The sequence below is a fragment of the Excalfactoria chinensis genome, chromosome 5 (genome assembly GCF_039878825.1).
Source record: "Excalfactoria chinensis isolate bCotChi1 chromosome 5, bCotChi1.hap2, whole genome shotgun sequence".
In the NCBI taxonomy this organism is placed as follows: Eukaryota; Metazoa; Chordata; class Aves; order Galliformes; family Phasianidae; genus Excalfactoria; species Excalfactoria chinensis.
Window position 1 is genome coordinate 45,139,394 of NC_092829.1, and position 14,543 is coordinate 45,153,936.

The 14,543-nt window shown below is 35.8% G+C and overlaps 1 protein-coding gene across 10 annotated transcripts in view; it reads right to left on the reverse strand.

Annotated features, from left to right (window-relative positions):
• Positions 1-892: 892 nt before the first annotated feature.
• PPFIA1 (PTPRF interacting protein alpha 1) overlaps positions 893-14,543 on the reverse strand; it is a 54,479-nt gene continuing 40,828 nt past the window's right edge. For 4 of the 10 annotated variants that reach the window (XM_072337263.1, XM_072337261.1, XM_072337258.1 and 1 more), the window contains 11 exons: positions 11,901-11,982; positions 11,586-11,786; positions 10,697-10,759; positions 10,125-10,151; positions 8,373-8,548; positions 8,189-8,286; positions 7,037-7,212; positions 6,447-6,515; positions 4,830-4,995; positions 3,672-3,742; positions 893-2,378 (listed from right to left, as the gene is read on the reverse strand). In XM_072337263.1, coding sequence (XP_072193364.1) covers positions 3,684-3,742; positions 4,830-4,995; positions 6,447-6,515; positions 7,037-7,212; positions 8,189-8,286; positions 8,373-8,548; positions 10,125-10,151; positions 10,697-10,759; positions 11,586-11,786; positions 11,901-11,982 — 1,117 coding nt within the window. In that variant the 3' untranslated portion in view covers positions 893-2,378; positions 3,672-3,683. The remainder of the gene's footprint in view (positions 2,379-3,671; positions 3,743-4,829; positions 4,996-6,446; positions 6,516-7,036; positions 7,213-8,188; positions 8,287-8,372; positions 8,549-10,124; positions 10,152-10,696; positions 10,760-11,585; positions 11,787-11,900; positions 11,983-14,543) is intronic. The other 6 variants (XM_072337268.1, XM_072337262.1, XM_072337260.1 and 3 more) reach the window with 2 other exon arrangements.

Genomic DNA, 14,543 nt, shown 5'->3' on the forward strand with positions numbered 1-14,543 from the left:
ACAGTTTTTCAATTTTGTGAAAGCTTTTTCTATTTCACTCATTTATTCCAGCTCTCATGTTGATTCCATTGTTCCGTAACAGTCAGGGTTCACAGCCTTAAAGTAATAACCATATTTTCCCATTTCACCAGTCTATTCTGCATTTTCACTTTCGAGAAGCAACAGCACAGGACTTCAAACACATCTACCACCACACTAGTGACCAGAGATACAACAGTACTTTTTTTACCTGTTCAGCTAAACAGTGAGTCAAGATTTCTTTCCGCTGTTTCATCTTAGTTTTTTTTCCCTGGAAAGATAGCTTTTTAGAAAATATCAAAGTCAGGTACCAAAACAAACAGTCATTACTGAACAACGTTGACAGCATTGATCACAGTATTTCCATTCCAGGCATTCCACATCCTGCTCTGGATCTAGAGGTCGTGATGAAATATGCTGCAGTTACTCAGCAAGTTTATTTGTCTTCTCTTATACACAAGAAATAGCTTATGATACATCTTAATTGAAAGAAGCAGCCCTACTACGACCCAGGTTTCCATCGGTTCCCTGGACTCCCCAGATATCACTACTATCTATTTCATTTTATAAACAAAACAGCAATCGCTGCTATATGTAACAGCACTTCAATTTTCATCACACTGACCAAAATACACTGAAATTATATCAGAGTTTCATTGGAGGGGAGGAGGGCATTGTGGGGTGGGAAAAAAAGAAGTGTAAATCATAGCTCTAAGTACCGGCAGAGTAGGCAGTAATGCAATTTTCTTCTGAAAACTGTCAAGAAACTCTCAACACAAACTTGAACAATTCCCAAGCGAGTCACTTCTAATGCAAGTTTCTTCCTGCTGGAGAAGAGAAAAATCTTCATGTGAAACAAGATCTACAGGGCAGCAAGGAGTCATTAAGATGCTTTATTGACAAATATCCACTCACCGCAAAAAAGTATCTGCCTGCATACAATTAGATTTTTAGCTTTTCAATAGTGTTTTATTGGCAGTGGAAAATGCATCAGTACTTTATTGAAAGAAAGCAATAAATAATACTGTGATAAAAATAGTTCAAAAGTAGACTGTACATATTGTTACATAATCTGAAAATACACAAAAGATTAATAGAAAAACAGAACAGTAACAATGAATTTGTTTTACAAGCAAGTTAAAAGTGGAAAACAAAATAAGAAAAAAAAAAGACATGCTATATATATATTGTTGCATAATAAATAATGCACCATCTGAACAGAATCTTGCTGGCTTTTTAATATGCCATTGACAAGTGTTGGATACATTTTTCTACTCATACAGTCCAAAATGGCTACAACCGTTCAAACTAAAGTCCAGACAACTCTTTAGAACAAGTTTACAAAACACAAAATACAATTTACATAAGAAAAGTAAGGCCTTGATTAGGAGTTGCACTGCTTTAGTTCTCAGCACACTGTACCTTCATTTTCACTAGTCATTTGATGTGAGACTGCAGTGCTTCATGACTGGTCCATTAAAATTAGTTTTACCAGCATCTTTCTACAAGCGTTTTCAGTCAAAAAACTGATCTAGCACAAAAGCACTCGCTGTGGCCTGTGGATTACAACCAGGAATTACTGTGAAGTCTATCTTCCTCAGTTAAGAAAAACAGTTCTTGGTTTATGGCTTGTTCTCAGTCACTGTGAAGACATGCTATACAAATACAGCAGAGACAGAAGTTATGACCGAGTCAATCACTTGCAAAATGTGTTCCGTAGTGTTCGAGTTCTTCTCAGCTTTTCAAACAATTTATATTTTAAATAAAGACAAATTCCCACTACTTGACAATCCCTCTGTGGAAAGGTACGCTTCCAAAACGAAGAACAATTATGTACCATACCTTCAACAACAACATATGCTTGTCTGAAAAAAAGCTGGACTTGTTTTCAGATCTAGCTAACATTTCCAAAAGGCAAAATATATACTGCTTGGTGTCGTGATACTTTTACAAAGGTATTAAAATTCTTTTCACCTTCAGTTTCATTATTAAAAAACAATGATAATTACAGTAACTGCATAATTTACAAAAACCCTACATTATTTATAGGGACATATACATACAAGCATTACAGTACATTCAGTTGGAAAGACTAAAATTAGATTAAAAATCAGCAATGATTCATTGTAGACTGAATAGAAACAGAAAAAAAAGTAAGTAACTATATAAATGAAAAGTCACATAAATATAAGAAACATTTAGATTCTAAAATATTTTCTCTATAGTACTCATGAATTTATTCGCTAATTAAAAACTCTGTAATAAAATATCTCAAAGTGTCCATTTAAGAAGTATTAACAGGTTACGGTTTCCAAATGTTCAAAATGCTGCATATCACCGGTAGAAATAGTGTGGGTAAACTGCAAAATAAAGAAATAATCTGATTAGAACAAAATGTTGTTTACAAAAAAAAAACCAACAAACCCATTTGTTAAGTTCCTCACCAACATCTCAGTAGTGCAGCAGTCATGCACCGAATTATTGCCATGCCACGACACACACCATTTCATTGCAAATTATTAATTTCACTTGCAAAGTAAAGCACATGAGGTCAAGTACTTTTACTTCGTAGATTTTCATTCGAGGTCATCCGGATTATAATCCTCTGCACTGTTTCAGAATTTTCTAGCCTGTATATGGGTGAAGACTCTAAGCCTGGGTGTCTTAAAACTAAGAACATTAAGATAACCCCTGAGATTATATATACCGACAGATCCACATTGTCGTGAGTTGCTGGGAACTCTTTAGAGCTAAACTTGTATATTAAACAAAGGCTCAGGATTTGAAGAAAAGGCAGCAGCTATACATGAGTTGGTAGGGATGTTACTGGTGGAAAGAAAGAAGCTGTACACAGAAGAGACAGAGATGGACAATTTATTGCCCGTAGGTATCTGCTACCGACAGTAAGAATATTTGTTCATTGGATTTCTTCTGTATCCAACAGACAAAAAAATGTTAGTTTCCAAACTTGTTTGTAAAATAAGATTGTTTGATGAAAAAATATAGCAGAGGCTGCTGAAGAAAAATCAACCCAAATCCTCATGTAAAACAGAACGGAATATGTATTCACTGTTCAGAATACATCCATTTTTTGTTTAAATATCCTTTGTTATCAAGCTGCTGCTTCACTGTCACCACTGTTCCACAATTACCCAAATTTTGGACTGCAGGTAACTAAATCCAACCAAACTAAATAATCACAGTAGTATGGAGCATCTGAGAACCAGAAATCAATGTAGTTACCCTATAAAAATTCCATATAGAAGTATAGTGCAGTATATTTCACCAAGCAAAGACCGAAAGAATCTGAATCACAATACCACAAACTGAGTTTTCTTTCCGCTATATCCCTAATTTAGTTCCCTTCCTCCCCACTTTTGCTTCTTGTTTCATTTCACCTTTTGACTTCAAAGCTTTCTACAAAGTTACTTAGCATGAGTTACTTTCTGAGGTGGCTGAGAAAAAACAACTGAGGAATACAGCAGTGTACAAAAGTAAATGCTGAAACTCAGTTGTCCTGGTAAGAAATAAGCTGTGTTCAAAATGCAATCCACTCTCCAAATCTTAAAGCCTTTACAATTCATTCTATTAAAACACCTGACACTTTACTCGTAAATAGCTGCTTTACTATTACACCTATCAACTTTACTCACCAGGAGAAGGCTTTAACAGGAGTAGGTCCTTACTGTAGCAGAATCCAATCTTTGTGTTCCTGATACACTGCCTATTTCAAGAAGCATGGGAAAACATGCAGAACACAGCATGCATGTTAGTTTACAAAAAACATCACAGCAGTGTGATTATAGCTACTACACTCATTTAACTCAAAGGTTACAAGTTAGAAAACCTAAATTCACCGTACAGTTTATATATTAATCACTTCTAGTTTCTGCGGCTATCGAAAAGAATCCCCCAAAAAACCTGCATGCCAACTGGCACACAATCTTTAATGTAAACCAACTGACACTTTAGGTAGTAAAGGTAGTATCATCAGGTGTAAAGGTTGATTCTTTGACCTTTACTCCAATACACTCCTCAGAACTTGAGACAACTCGGACAGACTGTGAGGAAACTCACACCCTATCTATTCCAATCAAATATATTTTCAATCTGTTTTTCGCTTGTTTCATAAGAAAAAGAGAATTTTATTCTCATGCTATTAGACAGACTGCTTTTAAACTGACAATATAATTAGTATGACAGGCAATCGATTCTCACTTCCAAGTGCTGTTTCTTTTTCTTTTCGTACATTTTTTTGTTGCTCTCTCTTTTACTTTTCCCTTCACATAGAGAGAAGGGACGACCATCCATACATGTAAATTGTTTTAATAAACAAATTTAAAATAGCAGTTACAAATAAGCTCAATAGTTAAATGACCTCTGGGGGAGGGAGGGAAGGAAATGCACCTTTTTTCTCAAGTTGTAATATTCTCAAGATTATCTGAGAATGTTTATTCATAACATTTCCTGAATGCATTTCACTGCATTTCAGATGTGGGACCAGTTACATTGGTCTAATTGCTACTAATTCAAAACCACGCGTCATGTTACAAGACTCCTACCTAAATTTTCTCAGCTTAATATAAGTTCCTAAATAAAATTATCACTGTTATTCCAATGAAGTAAAAAGAACCTCCTTATCTAGTACAGTTCCTGAAATTACAATGCACTCTGTGGTTAAACAGTGTTACAAATACAACCATGCACAAGGCAGATGCTTTGACGGAGCAAAAAAAGCTAATTTGAACTTCATTTCCCTGTAATCTCAAGCAAGAAAGCACATCATGCTTAAAATAATCCAAAGTAAATACCATCAATCTGCATCTTCTTTGGCTGCATAGAGGGTGAAGACATTGAGGTTGTAACTCTGAAATTTGCAGGAAGAGTCTCTGCTGATCCAGCAGCTAAACCTCTTATGTCCTTTGGTCTAAACTTCTTTCTCCACGAAGGTGCTCGCCTAAAGCTCTTATCATCATCCTGTTAAAATGATAAACATGAGCAGTTCAAAAATTTAGGATTGTTACCAACATTAAAAGGATTACTGACAATTTAGGTAAATACACCATCATTGAAAGGCCTCATTTTCAACAGCGCAGGTGCAGCTGGTCACTGTTTTCAACAATATGTGCTCATTTGCTGGAGTGTAGGCTCTTCATCTAATTATGCCAATTCATGTGTTCGGTACATCTAGGAGACCCTTGCAGGTCTAATGTTTTTACTTCCTGATTTGGATTAATTTGTGTCATATCAAGCTAAGAATGAGTGATATGAAAAGGAACGTATCGTAAAAGAACACTTTAAGAACACTTCAGCTTAAGCTGAACAGTTGTTTGTAATTTTATATTTTGTTTTACAGGAGCGATGATACAACTACAGCATTTTCTCATGCTACACATTGCAGGTAATCATAGTGAGGAGAAAAGACAACTGAATGTAGTAATTACTGCTGTTCAGAGCTTTGGTTTAGCACTTTGGTAATTACAAGTTAAAGATTCCCAAATGATTTTTTTCTGCATTCACATATCTGAATCCTTCAGAAACACTTCACTATATTTAAATACAACAGTTTAATTAGCTCTGCCAAAAATGCCTTTTGCAACAAATGTCAATGCACAACATCCATTGTGATTTCTTGTCTATTTCACCTTTAGAAACAATTCTATCCTTTGACGGCTATTTTATATAATGTGTCGCATTTTATAATTAAAATTAGGAGACACATGCCTGCATTACTTGGAAAGTAATAATAAAATACTTTTGCTGCTCACTGTAACCAGAATAGAACACCCCTCCCACAAAGCTTCATCTCCTGCAGAGAGAAATCACTACTGAAAAGTAACTCAGAAAACTTTCAAGCTGTTTTCTGTTGATATTATTAAAAACTTCGCACAGATATATACTAGGCTATCAGGATGTGCCATACAAGGGCTACAAGTCTAGGTTCATATCTTTAAATTCTGGTACCCAAAACTGCACAAGACTCTTGAGGTAAGGCCACACCAACACAGTTTCTCATACATGGCTTGTTAGAACTTTATACTTGTCACATTAGAATGATGCTTGTATACTGTAAATCACTGTCTAATAAGAATTACTTTGATGAGCAAACATTCCTGGTCATCATCCCATACTGCTATTAGTAGACAGCAACTCAAGCCTTCATGAAATACAATCATCTGAAATACTGTTTACTATTAACTATGCAAAATACAGATAAACTTGCAAATCATCTCATGCCTTCACATTCAAAGTTACCTTACCAAAACACACAAAAACTGCCATATTCAGAAATTCACAAAGAATTTCCAAATCAATTTTTTGTCACAACTTGGTCTATAGATCAGCAAAGGTCTAGCTACATTCTTTGACTTAAGCTCTGATAAAAGTTCCTACAAACATAAATCAGCTCAAAAGCTCAAGAAACTTACTTCATCAAGTCTTCTGTCAGTGCCCATAACGAGAAGGTTATTAAATTCCCTCTCCAGAACAGCACGAGCCTAAAGTTTAAAGTATGAAAGAAAAAAAATCATTGCTAAAATGTCAGGAGCCTATATTTCCTTTCAAACATAACACAAATTGTTTAGGATCTTCTAATCAAAGTATTAAGCATTCTTAACAATTGAAAAGTAACAGTAGTTTAACTTTCTAAGTCATAACATCAAAGCTCACAGTGTCTTGCTCAAACTTATTACTTATTTCAGAATAAGATCTAGCAAACAACAAAAAAATGATACATTTTACACTAACTCTAAAATGGAATATGAGGAAAAGTTACCAACAGTATTCTTCATTCAAGCAGATTTAACAACTAGAACCGTAGCTAAGTAGAAAATAATAAAGCACAGCTCTGTTTTTTCTCTTTACGGGAAAAATGATTAGGAACAACTTTCCATTTCCAGTCTTTTTAGAGCCATGAATAAAAAGACATGCTCTTACTGAAGAAAAATAGTTGCTTCCATTTCTAACCTTTCTAGAGGGGAAAAAAGGACCCATCAACTACAATGTAATTCTTCCTTACCTGCGTGTTCTGAGTCGGTATTTGTAACAAGAGAGCTAATGCATTGTAATCAAATGTTTCATCTAAGGCCACAAGTGCACCATGAACTCCGCTCTCTAAAAGGTTATTCGCATATTCTTTGAGACCAATGGACAATACCCAATGGATCATTCTCTCATTGCTCCAGACAAGGACATCTGTGGAGGAAAGCACAACTTTTCTGAACAAAAAAACCCACAGTACTTTCTTGTTCTGTGTGTTGGTGTAGGGATTGATTTTCACATATGCAGAACTCATTGTGGTTAATGCTAAGCAGTAGCCCCAAATGAATTCTGTTATTTAACATTTAGGGTGCAAATTAATCTGCCCCTGTTTTATTTATTTTTTCTTTGAGTGCATGAGACGATCTGAATTGACAGCAACATTTCATGTTTGGAGTGCAATGGATTGTCTCCAGTCAGCAGTTTTTGCTACATCCATCAGCGCTGGATCTTGCACAATCTCCTCTCTCTGTCTATACTGGGAGATTAGTCACATTAGTTACAAGAAACGTACAGCTGGTCAATAACGTTCATGCAGGTAGGAATCAACATGTATCTAGTATTTCACACTACTATTTTCAAATGGCTTACCTTATCTACAAGAGACTAAATATATAATTTTTAATTTTTTTTACTACTCAAAAGTCCGATAGCAACTTAATTCATTTCCTATCGAAAGGGAACAGAAGAGCTTTATTATAGTGTTTTATAATCTTATTTACCTTTAAGTTCTGACAGCATTCAATTTAGTAGCACACACTTTTGTATACACGCTACTACAGTTTTCTGCAATTCTAAGTGGAAAGGAAATGTGTTTGAATTTTGTTGAAGGACATTCACACTGTAGCAGTTCAAAGATCAACATACTGTCAATACACTGCCACTTCTTTCAAAAAAAAACTCCACAAATTAGCGCTTGCACAGCACAAATATCAAGAACAAAATTGATGCTTTATTAATAGGTTCTTGTTGATTTGTGGGTTTTGTGTTGTTGTTTGTTTTTACACTACACAGGAGTGCTTACACCAATCAAACCAATACTTTTTTAAGGCAGAACAGCACAAGCAGAATGGATTTAGACTGAGGTCAAAACTTCAGTCATTAACCTTTAACTTAACTATTGGTCACCAACCTTTAATTTCAGATTGGCTTTCTTCTCTTTTTCTTTCAAGTTCTTTTCGATCATAGTTCAGTCTTCTTAGACACATAATTCCACACTGAAAACTGTTTCTGTTTAGAAAGGGGGAAAAAAAAGTTATTTAGAGATAAACAAAACACTTGCCGTAAATGTTTGGTCTCCAACTTAACCTATTTACCTGTGAAAACTGTCCACCATTTTAAGTTGTCCACGTAGATCTTTTTTAGTTAAGTGATCCAGCATTCGAGCATCAACGAGACATTCCATGAAATAGCTGCGATACTGAGGGAGCCCCAGACTAGGGAGCCATTCATTGCCAATCCACTCATGGTTCATATCACCATATGCTAACGTCTGTTTTTAAGAAGTAAAACATAAGCTTATTAAAATGAGAAATAACAATACTTTCTTTAAAATATGTTGTCTAAGAAAAAGATAAAACAATGCTTATGGAGCTTTTAGTTCTATACGGATAAACATGTCAAAAATATTAAACAGTACACGTAGGTTTTTGAAGAAGCAATCTTCAGGAAGAAAAGCAAGCCCAGACAGTCAGATCAGTAAGTAAAACTGCCCTCATGTATTTCATCTGACGGAGTATGAAAAAGAATAATGCAACAACTTTTAAAAACTACTGAACTACTAAAAACTACTACTGGAAATATTTTAGTAGCAAGAATCCCAGAACTTCACTTCAAGCTGAAAACAGGACCCAATTATATAAGCAGTTCACTGCTTAAGAACCAGCGATTCTAACTGTAGCCCTCACTATAAGGCTAGACTCCATTTAGACTCCACCTTCACACAGGCCTGCAAGTAACCATTTTTTTGTAGAACGCTTCAGAAAATAATTGAACTTGAAACTAGGTATCTAAACATTCCTCAAGCAACAAAAACCAGCGGCTCTCTATTTTCAAAAGAGAAAGCAAATATCTTATTTTAACTGCAAAAGGAAAAGCTTTTATTTCTTCTCTAGAGGAAGTATCTTCCAGAAAAAAGTAAGGTGACAAAGGAATATATTTCTTCAAGCCATCACTAGGTAACAAACTGAAACAGAACATTACTTTCGTAATAGGGATGCAAGCCATGGTTGCTAACACTGACAATCTACAAACGAGCACCTGAGAAAGTTAATGGGACTTGAACAGGTTTAAGCTGGAGGAGAGCCAAGCAAGAAGAGACTGTACCACCCAAAGATATAGGTCACAGGCAAACCCTGAGTTTTGTTTATATCCCTATATAAGAAACCTGAACGTTCTCAGTGCCAGAAAATACAATTAGGATTTGTCACAACTTGAAGGGAAAACAATTAATCAAGGAGGATTACATAATTAGTGCGCAGAAATCTTCTTAGTTGTCTAGGCTTAGTATGCAATATACCTGTGATGGCAGCCAGGTTGAGCAAGAACTTTCTGCATGCAACAGATACTTTTAATGGACTTGCGCCCCAAAGAGCCATTTCCCCATCAAAATATTCAAGGTTTTACATCATTAAATTTCATTTTGATCTACTATGTTAAACACATAGGAGACCACAATGCTCAGTAAGAATAAGTAACTTCATTTGGGATGTTCAAAAGCTTCAGAACAAATATTTTTGAAAGCTAATGATAAACAAAGCCCCTGGGATATTTTTCCTCTAACATTCCTATTAAAAACACCTTATATCATTTTTTGTGATAAACTATGTAATAAATATTTTACCCATTTTGCCATGAAGAACCATCAAATCTTGTGAGATCTAGAAAACTCACACTTCCAAATAACCTAAACATTATAACTCTGTACTCTGTAAACATGTAGTTTCCCTCTTTCGCATGTTATACCAAGAGTCACTAAATGAAAAAGCAAACAAGTAAAATCAGATTTCTTCGCGATAATTATGATGATAGATTACTTGTAGTCCATAATATTACATAAAGTTTCCAACCTGAGCCCAGCTTCCCTCCTCATCTTCCTGTTACGTGGTTAGAAAAGCAAAAGAACACGTGTATTAGTATTTAAGTTTAGTAAAGAGACAAAAGTTAAAGATGCACTGCAAACTCTAAGTCTACTGCATACAAAATCTACATAGTGCAAGCATCATGCATTGTGAAGAATACACAAGACACTCATTGTCCCATAAGAATTTGGAAAACCCGTCTATTGATTAACTTCTCTGGAAGAGAAATTTCTGCACAAATAAATCAATTTATCTCTTAGTTTAATCCAATCAGAGCTCTTTTTAACAGATTCGAGAAAAATTTTGTTATTTTGCATGGTTTCTGATTTTTGTTTTTTTTTAAACAGTCTTATCAATGTTGATTTCTTTCCCATCTGGAAAAAAAAACAAACATCAAGATTCAAATGACAAGGTTAATGATTAGAATTAGCCACAATGCAGAATCGTAATGCATTAATTTTTTAAAAAGATAGAAAGAAGACCAAAGGGCCCTTGGTTCAGTAGTTCAAAAAGTGGGAAAAGCACTCTAACAAACAGAAGTGGCAGCACCGTAAACTAACCGTTTGTTGTGTGGCTGTAAGATTTTCCATTTCTTCATGTGTTACCCAGACATTTCCCGTGGTCTAACATGACCCCACAGTGAACCAATCACATCCAATGAAAGGAAAGCAGTAACAAAGAGGAAAGGTTGCAGAACATATAAGCAATCAGTACACATAAGGAGCAGGCATGGGCAAAAGCAGTGGTTTCTAAAGTCTTAAGTATAGGCCAATCTATCTAACGTGACAGCACAGAATAAAAGGCAATTAACACAGATCACTTTTCTTCAAAGATATCACACAACTGAATGAGATAAATAACTTTCATTGATGTAATTAGCAGACAAGCATTTGACTGCGCTCTAATCCAAAAAATGTATTTGTAGTCTTATACATAACCCCAGAAACCCCAAAATAACTTCAGACTGCAGAGTGCACAGACTTGAGAGATGGAATTCAAACCAACTTTCAGTGTTTAAATTTAACACAGCAGAAGAGATAAGTGGACTCCTAATTTCACATAGTCTGAATTACTATTCCGAATGAAAGGGCCTGTATGTGCAGACTTAAAAAGCCTCCGTTTTACTATTAACCATTTTACAAATTTGTCTACATACACTTGTATGTCGTCTATATTATGTCTTGTTCTGAGGCTAAAAGCAGACAAAAACAGCAAGCATTTTAAGTATTTTTAATTGTATAATTACACTGATTGAAACTAGTCTTAAGGAAAGCACCATTTTAATTAATTTAAATTCCTGAAAAGGAAGAAATATTGTTCTCCCTACAATTTGATGTTTCCAGAAACTCTGACTTGAAGCTCAAATCCTTTCTGTTACATAATTATGAAAGAAGATTTAGAAATTCTAATGGTTCTGAAAGATGCCTAGTGCTCAATCGCTTTCCTTACCGTCCTTGAGGTGGGAGGGGCAGATGGACTTGTTAGTGACATGATCTCTTGAATGGCCAGTCTCAGCTTCAGTCTGTGCAGGGGATTACTAATTCCAATTTCACGCTGTATTTCTGTATCAGACAAGGCTGACATAATAGCACCACTTTTCACATTTGCTCGGCATGCAGCCACGTACCAGGCTGGCATCCCTACCCACAGCTGAAAGGTAAAAAAGAAAGTAACCAAGTCTGGAAAACACTCCAGGCCCCAAAATCTTAAACTCCTTAAAAATAAGTATATTCATTATTAGTCTATTTTAGAGGGACTGCTTACCTCTAACCATACAACTACTGTAGGCCCATCCCATTGTGCAAAAGGTAAGCCTTGTCTTCTAGCTTCCTCAAGCAACTCATGCCTATGATGATAAAAACAGTTATTAATAACAAGAACTAGTGCAAAAAGTCTAATTTTAACACTATAATCAAATTACTACCTTTTTGCAAAGAATCATTTTTCCTCACTTCCCAGCTTAACAGGTACAATGATACAACCACCACTAAAGGCAGTCACAAGAAATAGACACAGACTACATGGAGAAATCAACTGAACTGGATAGGAAATCTCAGTGTGGCAGGGATGCTGGGTCTTGCCTCTAAGAAAACTACAGAAAAACCAGTCTCAAGCCACTACAGATGCTCAGTCCAAAGTTGCCACCACAAGGTGGAGACGTCTGACTTAACTCTGACAGTTAGATTCTTGATTGAGACACTACTCAGAAATGAAACAAGTAGGAGGAAGAACCATCATATAGTTAGTTACACGCAGCCATTCTAGTGTACCTATTTTAAAATCCAACAGTGCTGGAACAGTTTTCAGCAATTAGCAGCTGAATAGTTAGATTTCACTTACAAAAAATAAAAGACTTTAAAAGCTAACACTTATCTGTATACTTCAAATATATACATGCCTCTAAAGTCAAAACAGAAGATCATCTGTTTCCCTCCTAGCACAGAACATACTAAGTTGATCCCACAAATAATCAGCCCTAAACACATTGCACTGCTTGGCTTTACTCAGTATTTTCCTGCTTTCAATCTTTAAATAACAAAGATTCTATAAAACATTGCTTGGTATGAAGATAATAAGATGCTTAATGCTGTATTTGCCAGAAAGGAATACAATGTTTTTTCCAAAGCAGTTCAATTTTGAAACTGGTGGTTTTGTTGTCCTTTTGGGTAAGTACAGTAACATGCTCACGCAGTGAGGGAGGTGCACTAGTGACAAAGGAGCACAGATAAGCTCAGAGAATCCCAAAGATGACCTCAGGCAGCCATGTGAACACTGCCTCCCCTCCTCCTGCTGGCTCAGAATGCTTTCTGGGACACTGTGGTTCAGACAATTGCAGCAGTAATTTCTTGTTGTTTCAATAGCCTCCCTGCATGCTTTAGGTTAACTATGAAACAGTAAATGATTTAGAGGTGAACAGTACAGGGAAAGCATTGAAAAAGTAAGGTGAGGTTGTGATGGAGTCATGTAACTGTATGCAGAAAACAGCTGTGTTGCTAGAAGGAAATGCGATGGTGGTAAATGTGGAAAAATAAGCAAAACAATGTTTATAGGAAGTTTAATTATTCAATGGATCCAAAAAGTAACACTTCCATGAAACAGAATGTTAGCTGCAGAGATTGTTCAGATACAGTGAGTTTTTATCTCTTTTACTTAGATGAGAAATTATTAAACTGAAATTTCAAGACATCTCTAGGGAAGAATTAAAAAGCAGCTGCTGTTGGCATTTATAAATGATGCATCAGCACTTTTTGCCTACAGCAGGGAACTCCATTTTTCCAAAAATTATCTTCCAGCTTCACCAGAAACACACTGTGCTCCAGTGACGCATGATCAAGCTATATAAATAGCATAACCGACATACCAATTTAGTTGCACATCATCCAATCAGACTTTTTTGTAAATGGGTGCCAAATCCATCCTCATATCATCTTTGTCTGCTGCAGTGACACTTCAATTTAAACAGACAGTAGATATATAGTCACCACCTCCAAACTTGAAAGCTAAGAGATCTCAAATGGGCAGCTGACTACTGGAATAACATTTAAGTAACAAAATCAAGGGATAGGCATCTAAAATTGGTTGAGTGTTACTTTGAATGGGAGAGAAAAACGTGCCGAGTTGTTTGATAAATTCAAAATGAGTCTAAAATCAACCACAGAGAAACTGTGGCCATACGTGAAGAGAAGCAAAGTCAAAAACGCAGCTGCTAGATGCAGTAGTGAACAAACCGGCCATTCCAAGACCATCCGAAGTAACCATATTTATAATGGCCCCCAGCAAGCAAACATACTCGGACCCACAAGGAAATGAAGCAGTTCTGTGCAACAGCATTGCCACTGGATGGGAATGGATAAATCTAGAACTCATAGCCAGATACTATTGCTGTATTCTAAGTTTCTTGAGATGAGCCAAAGGTAACAGATTTGGAAGAAGCTGAGAATAAAGAAAACATTAAGGAAAACACTAAGGAAGCAAAGAGAATGATAATGGTAGAAATGACAGTCATATGGTGTGAAAACTGAAATGCTGTAGTAGCAAAAATGAAATGGAATTACACTAACTTCAGGTAGATCAATAGTGTAATTTTCTTACGTACCATTAATAGATACGTAAACTTTGTGCAGTAGCCCTTGCCCTCCTCTTTAGTTAATACAGCATTAAGCTTGTAATGATGAACAGAAAGCACAATGACAGTCGTGGCACACAGTGTCAGCAGTACAGCTCACAGAGATGAACAGCACAAACAAAACATTGAAAGCAACTCACATTTAGACAGCAAAGAGCGTACTTTAAATAAATACATCTACCCTCAAATTGAGTTGCCGTGACTATCAACTACTCCCCAAGCAACTTTCAAAACCCAAATTACAAACTTTCAACAAAGACTTAATATTTCCATTGTAAAAG